At 37.1% G+C, this 15,279-nt stretch overlaps 1 protein-coding gene across 1 annotated transcript; it reads right to left on the bottom strand.

Annotated features, from left to right (window-relative positions):
- Positions 1-1,163: 1,163 nt before the first annotated feature.
- On the bottom strand, positions 1,164-5,061 carry LOC143573870 (protein FAR1-RELATED SEQUENCE 5-like). The gene is made up of 3 exons (XM_077058644.1): positions 4,732-5,061; positions 1,660-1,848; positions 1,164-1,244 (listed from the first exon to the last, which is right to left on the bottom strand). The coding sequence occupies exons 1-3, from the start codon at positions 5,059-5,061 to the stop codon at positions 1,164-1,166; spliced, it is 600 nt and encodes a 199-aa protein (XP_076914759.1).
- Positions 5,062-15,279: the final 10,218 nt, after the last annotated feature.

The following is a 15,279-nucleotide window of genomic DNA, read 5'->3' as shown; positions in this document are numbered from 1 at the left end:
AAACAATATTTACATGTTGGTTAAATCTACATTATTTATAAGTTAACTGAAAAAGGATAAAAAATACCTGAAAACGAACGTAGAGTAAAACTCTAGCGTGAGAGCCCGGTACGCTGGCTGCAGGGCGGTAAATAATCTCTCCCACAGTGTATTCTTCCCAACAATTCTTTCTATCCTCTCTTCCGCCCGAATCATTTTTATAAACTCCTCAGACAAGGTCGAGGAAGGTCGTGGCTCCATTCTCCGAAGCTACGTAAACCTTATATGATAATCGGACTGGGGGTCAAACCTCAAATGCTCGTAATAATCAAGTAGGTGATCCCCTTCAATGTATATATCCGCCATCTATGTTTAACATATAAATATAACGCGTTATTGTCAAACCCGTAACCCAAACCCGTTTCCGGGTCAAACCTGTAACCCAAACCTGTTTTCTAACCATCCCGTAGCCCAAACCCGTTTCATCATCAAACCCGTAACCCAAACCCGTTTCATCATCAAACTCGTAACCCAAAACCGTTTTCTAACCATCCCGTAAACCAAACCCGTTTGATTATCAATCCCTAAATCCAAACCCATAAATCAACCAGTTTGATTAACAAACATAAACGAAACCCGAATCCAAACCCTTAAATCAACCAGTTTTCAATTCTTAATCCAAACCCGATGGGTATTCTCAAACCCTAAATGAACACCTATATCAAAATAGAGTAAAATAGAAGTATCATACTTACCTTATTATTGTCGGGTCGGATTTGGTGTTGATAAAGAAAGATGAAGTTCGGGACGACGAGTTAGGGGTCTATGTCTTTTAATGGAATACGTATATTGTTAATAGTGTACCAGTTAAGCTTAAAAGAACACGGCAAGCCCTATGATGTTTGTAGCCGGTGGTCACACTCCGCCCCCGTATCTTGCAATGTCTCAAGCAAAGTCAGCTCTTTGTCAAGTTTAGCGATAGCAAAAAGTGACACTCTATTATGTAGATTTTCAAACAAAGTCAACTTATGGTACTTCTTGACCCTAACACAGGAGTCTTCAAGGGTCGCACCGATTTCTTCCATTGGGAATTCACCACTTAAAGGGCAAACGCCGCAATAGAGTTCAGCGAATTGTTCGTCCGCGCAAGGTATCTACTCTGTTTGTTGTATGCTCGCCGAAGTTTAGTCGGTCATCAATCCAGCAAGACACGAACTTCTCTTTGTAGGGTACCAACCAGTTGTCGCGAATATAATACCAAGCCTCTACAAACAAATAATAAAAAAACAATTTAGGCAATGTACAACTACAATCTAAAATCATGTGTACATACGGGACAAATACTTACCACGTCTGCCGTGTCAAGCTAACGTTGCTTCCATTTGACCACAGTTGTACTCGAACATAGATTTTGTTGGCGACGAGTACAGTACTTTCCACCAGTAAGAGAAGGACTCAAAGATATCTGTCTGAAAAAGACTCTTATGTTTTTTCTTTATGTTTTGGAAGATGTGCCACCTACAAGGCTTGGTCCTTGTCAGTCAGGATTACACGCGGCTCCCTACAATCGACGAGCATGCCTTTAAGTCGTTCCAGGGCCCATGTGAAGTTACATTCTTGCTCCCTAAAGATAACCGCGTGCGCAATACAAAAAGATTTTGATGTCGACGTCACACCAACAAACTGAATAAACGGCCACTTGTACATGTTGGTATTGTACGTCGTGTCCATCAGCAACAAATCTGGGAACGCAAGCCACATGGTATGCGACTTCTCGTGACTAAAGAAAACATTCTCCGTCCTATTGGTGGAAGGATTCTCCCATGTGTAAAAGGTAAACCCATGGGTTTGAAGAAAGTTTTCAAGTACCTACGTTGGGTTCAACAAAAAATTAATAAATATTACAAATATTCTTATTAAACATCAGAATTATAATAAAATTAATATAATAAAATGATATTATAAATAATATTCTTATTAAATCTTACAGAATATATATATTTTATATATGATAAAAAAATAATATATATTAAAAAGAGTTTTACAAAATAATAATATTCTAACAACAAGTATGTAACATCCCGAAATTTCAAGATAATATTAAATATATTGCTTAATAATAGAGGGAAAGTTTACTCGGGTTATCGGGATATAAATAGAGTAGGAGTTGGTATGGGTCGGGCTAGTGTTGGGTAATGGATATGGGTTATGGACTTGGGTTATGAACGAAGGAAGGAGAGTCCATGGGCTTAAGCCCATGATCCCTAATATAAATACCCTTAACCACCATTTCTCACATATTCCATACACACACCCAAAACACACACGACCCGAACCAAGATCCGAAGGCGAAAACCCGAGCTTGTTGGTGCTGGAACGTCGTGACGGACCAAAACAACATCAAGGCTTAATCGGGTTCGTAGTTCGACTCGTTCAAGGTACGTTTATAGTTAGAAATCGTTCGTATAGGTTCGATTTGATTTGAGAAATGATAGATCTGAGTTTGTATGGTAAAAACGAATTCAACAAAGCTAATCTTACTGAAAATGGTTATGATTTGATGGGTTAATCGATTGATGAAAAAGAACCCGTACCTTTGTGCCTAAATCGCACCCTCTAAACAGCGATGTTAGGTCGATTTGATAGTTGGGGTTTGTAGGCGCTGGTCAGACGATTCCATGGGTACCTAAATCGAGTTATTTGGTTAAGAAACGAAGGATCTAAGAGCGAACAGAACCTGCAGACGACAACTTCGCCTTCATCTGGGCAACTTCGCCTTCAACGCGACGAACTTCGCCTGCAGGTTAAGTTCGCCTGATGAACTTCGCCTGCAAGCTAAGTTCGCCTGATGGCAACTTCGCTGTAAAGTTAAGTTCGCCTAAGGTTTAACTTCGCCTGAAGCCAAGTTCGCCTAAGGTTTAACTTCGCCTGAAGCTAAGCTCGCCTGAGGTTTAACTTCGCCTAAAGCCAAGTTCGCCTGAGGTTTAACTTCGCCTAAAGCTAAGTTCGCCTAAGGTTTAACTTCGCCTGAAGCTAAGCTCGCCTGAGGTTTAACTTCGCCTAAAGCTAAGTTCGCCTAAGGTTTAACTTCGCCTAAAGCTAAGTTCGCCTAAGGTTTAACTTCGCCTAAAGTTAAGGCAGCTCGACCCCAGCCAGGGGCTCTGCCCCTTGGACCCTGCTAGGGGCTGCCGCCCCTAGACCCCGCTGCCAGGGGCGCTGCCCCCGGACCCCCGTTCGTTGTGGGTAGTAGTTAAGACTGGAAAGATGATATGAGTAGTGATAGTTGTTTGATACGTGTAACTTGTACAGTCAGCCGAGCTCAGTTAAAGAAGGGATTTGCAGCTATTAGAAGAAAGAAGCAGAGTTCAGGTGAGTTTCTAGCCCCATTCCTTGTTATGTTTTCGGGGCTGTGTGCATACTCGATGTGTTGTTAATACATTTATCCTAAGTGATAAGTGTATGTCATATGTGATATGTGTGATAGATATGAATGATTGTTTGTCGGTACGCGAACGATCTTCGGATATTGCGCGTACTGTCAGGTTAAAAATAAAGGTACGAATATTATATATCGAAGATGTATGAATATTTCAAATGAATACTTGTCGGGGCGTGAACGATCTTCGGATATTGCACGTAACGACAAGGGGTATGGTTGTTAAATGAATGAGGTAAGGAATGCCTAGAGTGTTCTTATGTTATAATGTAAGTATGTGTATATAGGTACACGAATGGCATGTGAGTTCTACGTTCGACATAGTAAGTTAGGATGGCAAATCCCTCTAGCTTCTGTCGGACATAGACTCGGCTGGTAATGGCGTAGTTAAGGACTGCGAGCCTTATACGTGAAGTAGATGATATATGTAAACGTAGATAAGGACTGCGAACCTTATACGTAATGTAGATAGGCGTCAGCATAGGAAAGGGCTGTGAACCTTATACGTGCTGTATTTGTAGCATAGGGGAGGACTGCGAACCTCGTACGTGCTATGAATTAGGTTGCAACATAGGGAAGGACTGCGAACCTTGTACGTGTTGTGGATGTATTTCAGCATAGGAAAGGACTGTGAACCTTATACGTGCTGATTTGTAGCATAGGGGAGGACTGCGAACCTCGTACGTGCTATGAATTAGGTTGCAACATAGGGAAGGACTGCGAACCTTGTACGTGTTGTGGATGTACTATGGTATAGGGAAGGACCGCGATCCTTGTACGTACCATAAATGGTGAACATAGGTAAGGACTGCGAACCTTGTACGTGTTCACGACCTTGAGTACAGGTATAGACGGTGAACTATGAACGTACTCTCGGTAGACTGAGGTTAGTGATAGTAGATATGTATGTATGTATGGTAGCGAGTATGTATGTAGAACAGAAGGGTAACTAGTGAAGTATGGATATGTATCTACGGATATGTATGTATGTGTATGTATTGTATGGCGTTCGATTAACTAGAACTCACTCAGCGTAGCTGACTTTTAGTATGCACGCAGGTGAGCTGATTATAGAGTTAGCATGAGGATGACACACGGCATGGATTGAACGGCTGGCATCTGAAGAAAGAAGTAAAGATGTTTTAAATATAAAGTTTTGTGTTATGGTATCAAAGAAAAGATTTAATGTTTTGTAACAAATGATTGATGTTTTATATTCCGCGAAAAGTTTTAATAAACTCTGATTTGAAGAACTGTGTTTATGAGTAAATCCGATGTTAAAGTAGGGTCACCGGGTTCGGGGCCTTACAAAGTACCTGCATGGGGGTGTCACCAATTTTATCTTGGTCATCAACAAGCTTCACGACGTTGTATATATCCCTAGTAATACATTTGTTACCGCGAAAGCGTTTCTTTATGGCTGACTTAGTTTTAGCATGCCTCAGACCCTGCCTATGCAACGTCACAACCATATCAATTTCCCCGTCGGTCAGTTTCCTTAGTGCCGGGTGCCCCTCCTCAAACAAAACGGGATCGTGGTTGTGCGTCTTGTTGACAACCTCTAGCTTCCAACAATGACCTGGCGCGTTGTACCTCCCGACAAGTTTAAATGGACAACCCCTTTTAATACTCCCGGTATGCCTCATCGTTGCCTTGAGTTTTGGTTCCCCACCTCGATTGCATACAAGTTCAACACTTCTGTCCCTTGAACGTTGGACTGAGATAACACAACCATGCTCATGTCCTGTCTTCTTAACCCAATTCACCAACTCAGCAACAGAATCAAAATACTGATCTCAAGCAATGTAAATAAAGTAATATTTAGTAACGTGTTGAAAAAGAATAATAATATTTTAAAAAAAAAATAGGTTATACATTATTAGTTACATAAGAAAATTTCGTCTCCCGTATGTAACGATCACCATCATCATCATCATCACCATCATCATCATCATCATCATCATCATCATCATCATTATCATCAACATCATCATCAACAACATCGTATTCGCCTCCTTCGCCGTGAGCCTCTTGAATGCCATCAACGACGTTGCTCGTGACTGGTCTTGACATGTATGGTTGCTCTCCTAAAGGTAAATGTTACGAATTCTGGGTTCCGTAATACGGACCGTCTACATGTAACTGCTGCGAAGACTGACCATAAGGCTCCTCGACTCTGGCCTCATATGTATTCGACGATGTCCTATTATCCTCCAGCCACGAAGGGTGACTACCTCCGTATATGATATACCCCTGATAAAAAATATTGGCAAGGCAACGTATAATATTTAAAAAATAACTAACGCGCTATTGTACTATATAAACACACTAAATAACCTGGTCAGGATTTGGTAAGTCGTACTGCTCGATATTTCCATACACCGGCTCATGGTTCGAGTCGGGAAGTTCATTCAAATCTGGCAATCCCAACTGCTCCGGCTGATCGTTGTATGCGTAGCCCGACTGCTCGTCATTCCCGTCACCAAACAAAATATCATATAAGTCCATTATATTTTAACAAACACAAAACACAACTACTTTCTATATTTTCACAAAGACAAATAATTTTGACAATGAATTGATGATATATGTAGAGAAAGGGAGACGGATGTGCCAAAATTAAATTATTGTCTTGATCCGGGGCGGATCGATCGATCCATGGTGTATCATGTACGATTTATGACTGATTTGATCCGCTGAGGTTGACGTGTACTCAATACGCGGCGTATCGCCCAATCCGCCACGTATAGGGTATAAACATAATAAGTCAAAAGCTTTTGACATAATAGGACAAAAAACTCTGATCCGCCGCGTATTGGGTGGGTGTTTTTGTTTTTGGGTGGTGTCTCTAGTAGGACCATAAAATTAAAAACTGGAACACACAGTCTCAATTAATAAAATAAGAAAAATGGGCCCCGCTTGTTAGTAGATCTTCAAATGCTGACAGGTACCAACTTCTATTTGATATCATTAAACTTCATAATATTTTTATTCTTCCTTTTTTCTTACACTCAAAATATTGTTGTACAATTATGCATAAGGTATTTACAGTCAAAGCACTTGTAAAGTATGAATGCATGTCATCTTTGCCCTTAAGTATATCACAACTTTCCATTACAACTTACAACTTTTACCAGTTAGTACATTTTAATATTTTATACCTTATAGTTATTTCTTTTATTCTTTTTACCTACTTTCAATTTCTTTTTCTCTTATAATTTTTTAAATTTCAAATATATATACCGTTGCTACATACTTATTTTTGTCTAAGTTTCGATATAAATTTCAATCAAAACAGAGTTCTGCTTATTTTTATATATATTACGGTATAAAATCCAAACTGTGTGTGCCTATGTTTATGAACGTTTTTTACCGTTGCGACGTGTTTATTTTTATCAACTCTCTGGCGTTTATTTTTGGTGGTCTTGTTTTTTGTATTCCGTAATGTTCCGAATATAATCAAGAAGCAACGCGCATGTTTGTGATGTTTTCCCGTTTCTTTTTTAATAATGTTTCGAATATTATGAATGACGTCCAGGTTTCGTTTTCCTTATTTGAGTTACGTGTGTTATCAGCATCCCTTCAACGTGCCGGTTCGCGTGACGTTTGGACGTTATTTTTTATCACGGTTTTACATCCATGCCGCCACACAGGGTTCCTAATACTTTACCAATGAACTAAAAACTTTAATCCCACGCCACGAATCACCGATATTCATGCTAGTTTGGTTTAAACTCCATGGCTTCTTACTTAAAAAGATGTTTTGTGCCATTGCTTTGGTGATAAATTCAGAATTTCAGATAACCAGTTCAAATCAGTTATGCCTATTCATCCCCTTTCAGATATGAAAATAATATTATCACATAAATTTTAATAACAAACACAACTAACACATGACTTGGTGGTATAGTGTTTCATTTCCTCAAGTGTGGTGGTAGTGGGTTCAAATCCTTACAAATGCAAAGCTTGACGGAATTAAGGTGGAAAAAATAATTACAGTTCGAAAATGACTCGGTTAACTCATTTATATAAACGCTTGAAATGGTTTCAAATGAAGTAATTAATCAAGTTGTAAACGTGTTAATTAGGCAAAGGAGTCAATTTGTTTAATTACACAATTTAACGAGTAGTACTAATTAAGTTGTAATTATGTTAATCAGGTCAGTGAGTTGTAAAAAAGGGGTTAAAATGTCATAAACCTGTTTGTGGGTAGAACTATTCAATTAAACTGGTTGTCAGGTCGACCGGTTTAATTAAATGAGATATATAAGTCAACTCATTTATTAAACATGTAAGTTATGACAAACCAAAATCTAATTATCATCATGTCATGTCGTTTAAAATTCTAGAAGGTTGATGTGAACTAAATGCCTCAATCTAGAACAATAAATTATAACTAATCATGCTCAAGTATACTAAAACCTATCATAGACCTTTTATCGTTGTTATTGTGATTAGAAAATTTAGGATACTTGTAACATTAAAGTGTACGTATTTAAGTGGAAACGTTGGTTTTGACATGCATACATGCATGGGGCAGTGCCGGATACCAAATCTTCGGTAGGGAAACTGGAAAATGGTACGTCCTGGTAAAACAAAATGTGTTATAAACAAACATAAATTAAAAAATAAGAAAAGTAACTGAAAAAATAAAAAATAGAAATTACGTATCTCAAACGTCTAAGCACAGAGAACTATAGAAGACGAGAAGTACATATCGTTTCATGGATGGTGAGATTTTGTTTGTGGGGCCCAATTTATAAAACATACCAGTCCACAGGACGTTTCGTGGAAGCCTGGAAGGTGATGTTTTGTTTATGGGACCCAATTTGAAAATCATACCCTCTCTGTACTGTCTCAAATCTCAATCCTGCCCATCTTCAATTAAAATTTTGGGACAAACTTGGTTACCATTTAAGATTATTCTACAAAGTTACTATTCTAAAATTTAATAGAAAATAATGAAATTTGTATATATTTTTTTGGCCCTACGATAAATCTTCAATCAACTTTTATATGTTTTTTAATAATAAGACAATATGTGTAATACTGTCCACATAATAAGTATAGTCATCTAGGTTAATACTTTTATAAGCGACGCTCATGTGAAACTAATATTACTCCTATGTATAAGAAATTGGAAATGTATAAAAATTAAGTAAAAATAAGATCATAGATAAAGTACCAAATTAATCTTGAGAGATGTTATTAAATCCTCAAATGTGCATGTTTAGTAGTTATATTAGGGGTAGTTAATAACAGTAAAGTTAACACCATGCATATAACAAAGTGAACAAAGTATAAGAATTAAACCCACGAATTCAACTTATTTAAATATAATCCACGTAATACAATTGCAACCTTATCAATTTTGTATGTTTTAGGTCATATTGAAGTGTGTCACATTTTTTTTCCTATCAGATCAATGATTAACCTTATATACCGGGATACCATCCTTATGAATCTCCTCTAGAACATATATATATATATATATATATATATATATATATATATATATATATATATATATATATACAAGGGTGCATGGTTTCCTCGGCATGATAGGGAGTGTAGATTGCATGCATTGGGAATATGCTAATTGTCCAACTGCATGGCGAGGTCAATTCACACGAGGTGACCAAAAGGAACCAACGGTCAGCCTTCAAGCGATTGTTTCATACGACCTTTGGATTTGGTTGGCATTATTTGTTGTTCTCGGTTCCAACAATGACATACTCGTCTTAGAGCAGTCTCCTGTGATGGAGAGTTACATATCTGGGACCGTTCTCGTCGCTTCGTTTTGGGCTAACGATAACTTCTACCATCATGGGTACTATCTGGGTGATGAAATATATCCAGAGTATGCGATAATGGTTAAAACATTCAGAGACCCAATGGATGAAAAAAGACAGTATTTTAAGAAAGTGCAAGATTCTGCGAGAAAGGATATCGAAAGGTGTTTTGGTGTTCTTCAACAACGATGACATTTTGTTTAAAATCCTTGTCGTCTCTGGTCTTTAGAAAGAATAAAATGTGATATGTATGCGCGTATCATAATGCATAACATGATCATCAAGGACGAGGGAAGAGCAATATGTCCAACTTTCATATCGGACCCGCATCCACCACGGAGTCCGGCAAGTATGGAGCAAAGACTCGAAAACTCGGATTCCGTGTGGTCAAGAGAGATACATAACGCACTAAAGGAGGATTTGGTCCAACATATTTGGATGTATCGGCCTTTGCCTGGTGAAAACGATGATCAAAACGAGGGCAATAATGAAGACGACGACGACGATGGTGAGGACGATTAAGACGAAGAGGACGGCGGCGACGAGGATGAAGACGACGACGACGAAGACGACGACGACGAAGAGTAGTTTTTTTTTATTTTCATGTAATATTTATTTAATAAAATATTATTGTTATTTGATTATTCTTATTAAAAATTAAAAAAAAAAGTGACTGGGCGCCACGTGGCGCATAATGCCTGGGTGTGGAGAGTTATGACTACAGCTTGTTTTTGTAAAACACCATAACTCTGACTGGGCACCACGTGATGCATAATGCCTGTGGGTGGAGAGTTATGACTACTCATGGTCATAAAGATAAATGAAAAAGATGTAATTGCAACAATAAATGCACACTCTCTCTCCAATTAATACAACTAATATAACCATAATAAATTTATCTCTTATTAATATATTTACCTAACTTAACTATAATAATTAAAAAGATAAAAACAATAATTTTGTTTTATAATTTATTTACATCCTCTACACTTTATCTAACAAAAATACAATTTATTCATATAATACTAGTTCTTTATATGAAAAAAAAACATTTTTTTCACTCAATTTATTAGCATATATTAACGCGTAATTTTTATAATAAATATCAAAACATAATATATTTTTTAATTGATATACCTTGAAAAACTATTGTCATAAATAATAAAAAAAATGTTATACAAATGTGTCCATTAAATATAAACAATAAACAAAATTATATAACTTATACTTGTTTTGAGCAATAAAAACGTACAACATACAAAAAACATACAAGTTGCATACTTAATTCGACACCAACGATTATATAAACTACACAAAGATACACATATCCGACACGTGTGTAGGTTATATGTTTTTCGTGTGTAAGTTAAATGTTTTCTTATTTTTAGAACAAGTGTGGGTTATACGTTTTTGTATAGGTTGTATATTTCACATTTAATGCAAACATGTGTAAGATAGTTTTCTGTATTATTCATCACAATGTAACTACGTGTTGATGGATATTGATAAGTCGAGTTGGAAGAAAGTGGTTTTAAATAGAAAGAAATTTTAGTGCATGAATAAATTGTATTTGTGTAGGATAAAATTTTCGTGTGTAGGTTATATGTTTTCTTATTCTTAGAACAAGTGTATGCTATATGTTTTTGTGTAGGTTGTATCTTTTTTTGTTGATATTTAATGCAAACACATGTAAAATAATTTTTTTGTATTATTTATCACAATGTAACTACGAGTTGATGGATATAATATATTGAGTTGGAATAAATTGGTTTTGGATAGAAAGAAATTTTAACGTATGAATAAATTGTACTTGTGTAGGATAAAAATTCAAGAGACAAAAAATAAGTTATAAAAATAAATGAATTATTTATATTTTCATCTGTCACACCCCAACCTACGGCGGAACATACCGGGGCGCGACATTGATTGTATCATAGCTCAGAAAACACTAAGTAAAATACACGTGTCAATATCTAAATTATTCATTCATATATCAAATTTAAAAAGCACAACATTGTCTCAAAATACCGTTACAAATAAATATTCAAAACATAAATGACTTAAAGCAAATGTGTTCTTCATTCATCATAGCAACCTAAGGTATCAACTAACTTCAATACTTGATTCATCCAATAAAGCTACCTGCGTCATGCGTGAAAACATATATTTTTATCAACATAACGTTGAGTAAGTAAACCATAGTTTTTGAGTATATATAATCATAAAAGGACAATTCCATGCAATAATCGTACATTACTACAACTAGTAAACAATAAATAAAAGTTGTCTTTTCAACCGAATCACATTGATAACGGTTTACTTCGACGGAGTATGATCATACTAATGAGGATGAGGATGAGGTACCAACCAACATAAAATAAACACATAGTCATATTCGCATATAACAACTAATCGAGCAATTACAATTATGCTGCTTTTTATGTATTTCGTTTACACTCGTTTGTTTTTGTTCAATTTAGTTATTTTGTTAACATATTTATTTTAATTTATATATCATTTGTTTGCAATACAAAGGTCCCAGAATGCGAATACAGCACTTAAATCAAATTCTATAACCAGGCATTGGCAATCAGCTATATTGTACGGACGAATACACTTATTTTCTTTGTAAAACGAAAGAAGGAAATAATATTTAATGATATTTCGTTATTTGATGTTGACTTTGGTTTGTACTTTGTAGCAACAAAAGTAAATAATTGACAAGTCTCATACTATTAATAAACAAAACTTGACGCATACCCAAATATTTTAATTTAACATATCATGTAATGGTCATGTTTATTGTTTAACAATCATGCTGTTTGCGACTTATTATGTCAGTCCTAAGGTTTTTTTAACTAGTGAGCTGTGAGTGTCAGTTGTCACAAGCATACGTTTAAAAACTATTCCACCCATAGACTAACAAAATGAACAATAAAAAGTTAAAAAGCAGTCGGTTAAAAAAAACGGTATAAACCCGAAAAATGGGGTCAAAGTTGGTATAAAAATAGAGTAAACAGAAAGAAAAAAAATAGAAAAAACCTTGAGTGATTAAAGAAATTTACTTTATGCTCAAACAAACGAGAGAAAAAAATAAAGACTTAAAGTGATTAAATAAAATTAAATAATGCTCTACCATGCCAGAGGTCAAACACACATTTAATAACATGCAATTATGCTACATCATGAAGTTATTTCCTTGATGTGTACTGGGGATTTATTTTATAGACGGCAACATCTCTCTAGTTTTAGTAAGAAAATAAATACATCCATTACAATTGTCCTTGGAACAAATAAAAAATCACCACGTTTAAACAAAGCAAATAAATATCACAATTTCAATTCCAAATGAGAAACAAATATGCACCATGTTTTTCTTTACCTGAAGACATCGCCAATGGGTAGGGACAACAAAATGAAGTTAGGGCTTTAGGCCCGCACATTCTAAAGAATATAATTTTCATAACATAATTAATAATTATACATTTGAAATTTGGAATTTAGATTAACGTGTGTGATTTGAGCAACGCTTAAACTGAATTAGGTCTGAGATGGTGTGAGAAATTACATTACTTGCGTATTTGCAAAAAAAATGATGACATTATCTTGATTTATTTAGAGTGAAAGCATGATAAATGTTTAAAACAAGACCTCGTTTAAAAACATCGTTTTAGTCTCTCAAAATTGTTGAGATGGCTCTGCAGCGGGCTGCGGGCTAAACAAGTTCGGATGAAGAACTTTGTTGAATCAATCAAAGTTTTTGGAAGTGAATTATAAAAGAGAGAAATAATATTTCTTTATTTGATGTTGACATTGGTTTGCCACACCAAAATATATAATTATGGACCTCAATGAATAACTCAGTGGGCTCTACAAAAAGGAACACCGTGGGAATGATTAAATTAATTCACTGCAAATGAATTAGAAGTAGGCAATTCATCAAATTAAAAATCCCAAAACTGCCAAATATATCTTTTAAAATGTCAACTACACAAAACTATTTTGTATTTACATGTTTCTAGATTTAGATGTTTCAAATTTATTTTTGGTAAATAGGAAAGCTGTTTTGCATATGGACGTCAATACATTTTTTTTTTCATATATGTATATTGCAATTAGCCGAGGATTAGACAGGATGCCAAACAGAGGAGGAGATGATGGCTGGCGAGTGGTGGGCTGTCAAGTCCCGACCGATAAATAAACACGTATTAAACGAATAACTCTTGTTTATATTAATCAGAAAATGTAACTCAAAAAATTAATTACAATCTCTCAAAGCCTAACTCGTGTGTGTCTCTAGATGAACCATAACTCGGTTGCATCTCATACAATCTATAATGTCTAATCATTACTTGGTTTATATGGACTAACCTAACTTGCTAGCCAATACATTACCAGTTATAATTATATAACAATTAGGAAACACAACCAACTATAACCGACTTTTAACTTTGAGTCGGAAATTACGTCCAACAGGCCGTAGGAGACAAAGGGCAATCGACATGACGGAAGAATGAATGTAGTCTTCCAAAAGGTTGCAATAATACAATCATTCGAAAGAAGTTACGGGAGGTAGATATAGAGGTAGGGTACCAAAAAGACCCAAATACCCGTAAACATCACCCGCGGGTCGTAGAGAAATCCCTCATATACTACGCGCGAGACATATGAATCATCCGCATAAATCGGTAGAGGAAGAACGTCCTCACACCACACGCGGAAGCATCCAGGCACCCTCAGAAGTCATCCGCGAGATAGGACATCTGTCCGCCAAAATGACCGGAAAATGCCAACTGGACAGCTGTCATGAACTAACTACCCTCTAGAAGAGTATCCACGATTGTTACTTGAAGAATACGTGACTCGCCAGCCAATGAGCAAAGGACACCTGGCCAATTTGTTATAACCGTGCACATGGCCAGGGTATGATCCGTCCTATCATCAGACGACGCGTGTCCAGGTTGTTATACCCATGCACATGGGACGTATAGCTCAACCTATCACAAAGGGACACGCATCCAGGCGGTTACCAAGATCTTCTAGAAGAGGACAACTGGCCCAATCACCTTCCTACATCCTTCGGCTATAAATACCTTGTCAACCTGCATGAGGTATTCATTCATTCACATCCACTCTTACTCACTTATACTCTGACTACACTTAGTCTATATACTTCAGTACTTTCTTCATTACGAACGATACTGATTCTCACGCCGGAGGGTGGTTACAGGAAGACCCCCCCCCCCTCTTGTCCTTCCTGTAACGAGACTCAGGTATCTGTTTTGAAGGTTCCGGTCATTGGACTTCGGAAAATTGTACTCATACTGTGTTAGTAGTTATCATATTTTACCCTGTGGACTCATTGGATCCAGGACCCATACCCGGGGATTGGATCCGTGTTTCTTCATTGGCGCCATCCGTTTTGGTGTTAGAACAGCACAAATTTTCGTTGGTTTTTCGATTCGTTTAAAGTATGAGTAAACTTCCTGAGGGGCCGACGGGAACTCCTGTACTTGCTTCACGTGTGACAAACACTAAAATACCTGAAGGCCTTGCCTCGAGTGTTTTTGCACGTGTGACAGCTCCGGGTTCACGACCTACCGAGACAACACCAGGTGGTCGTACCCTTGAACGCGTCACTGCACCAACTGGGCCAGGTCCTAACGATTTAGGACATGTAACGGCCCCAGAAGGATCTAATCTGGGTGACCTTGGAAGAATCATGAGGGAGACCCGCCGAACTCGGTCAGTATTGGATCCGGAAGAGGATTCCGATGATTCTGATATGGCGAGGTCTCACCGTCATAATTCCAGATCCGGCGGACTAATGTCCCCGGAAGAATGGTTTCGTGCCCAGCAAGAGAGCCTGAAAGCGGAATATGAACGGAGAGTGCGGAATGCACATCTTCACGTCCGCGCTCTGACTTACGAAGAATCTCCCCGGAGATCTCTTTCTCCACTTCCAACGGTGAGGAGACGTCAGATCCGTCACAGTCAACAAACCGAACAGGAATTTGTTGAATCACGAAGGTTGCAACCTCGTCCTCGCATAGACATGCGGATGCCGTCTTA

The sequence above is a fragment of the Bidens hawaiensis genome, unplaced genomic scaffold, assembly GCF_021521415.1.
Source record: "Bidens hawaiensis isolate Kalapana, Puna unplaced genomic scaffold, B.hawaiensis_p1.1 tig00026659_1, whole genome shotgun sequence".
In the NCBI taxonomy this organism is placed as follows: domain Eukaryota; kingdom Viridiplantae; phylum Streptophyta; class Magnoliopsida; order Asterales; family Asteraceae; genus Bidens; species Bidens hawaiensis.
Note: the sequence above shows the minus strand (reverse complement) of the source record. Positions and strands in the feature narration are given on the sequence as shown.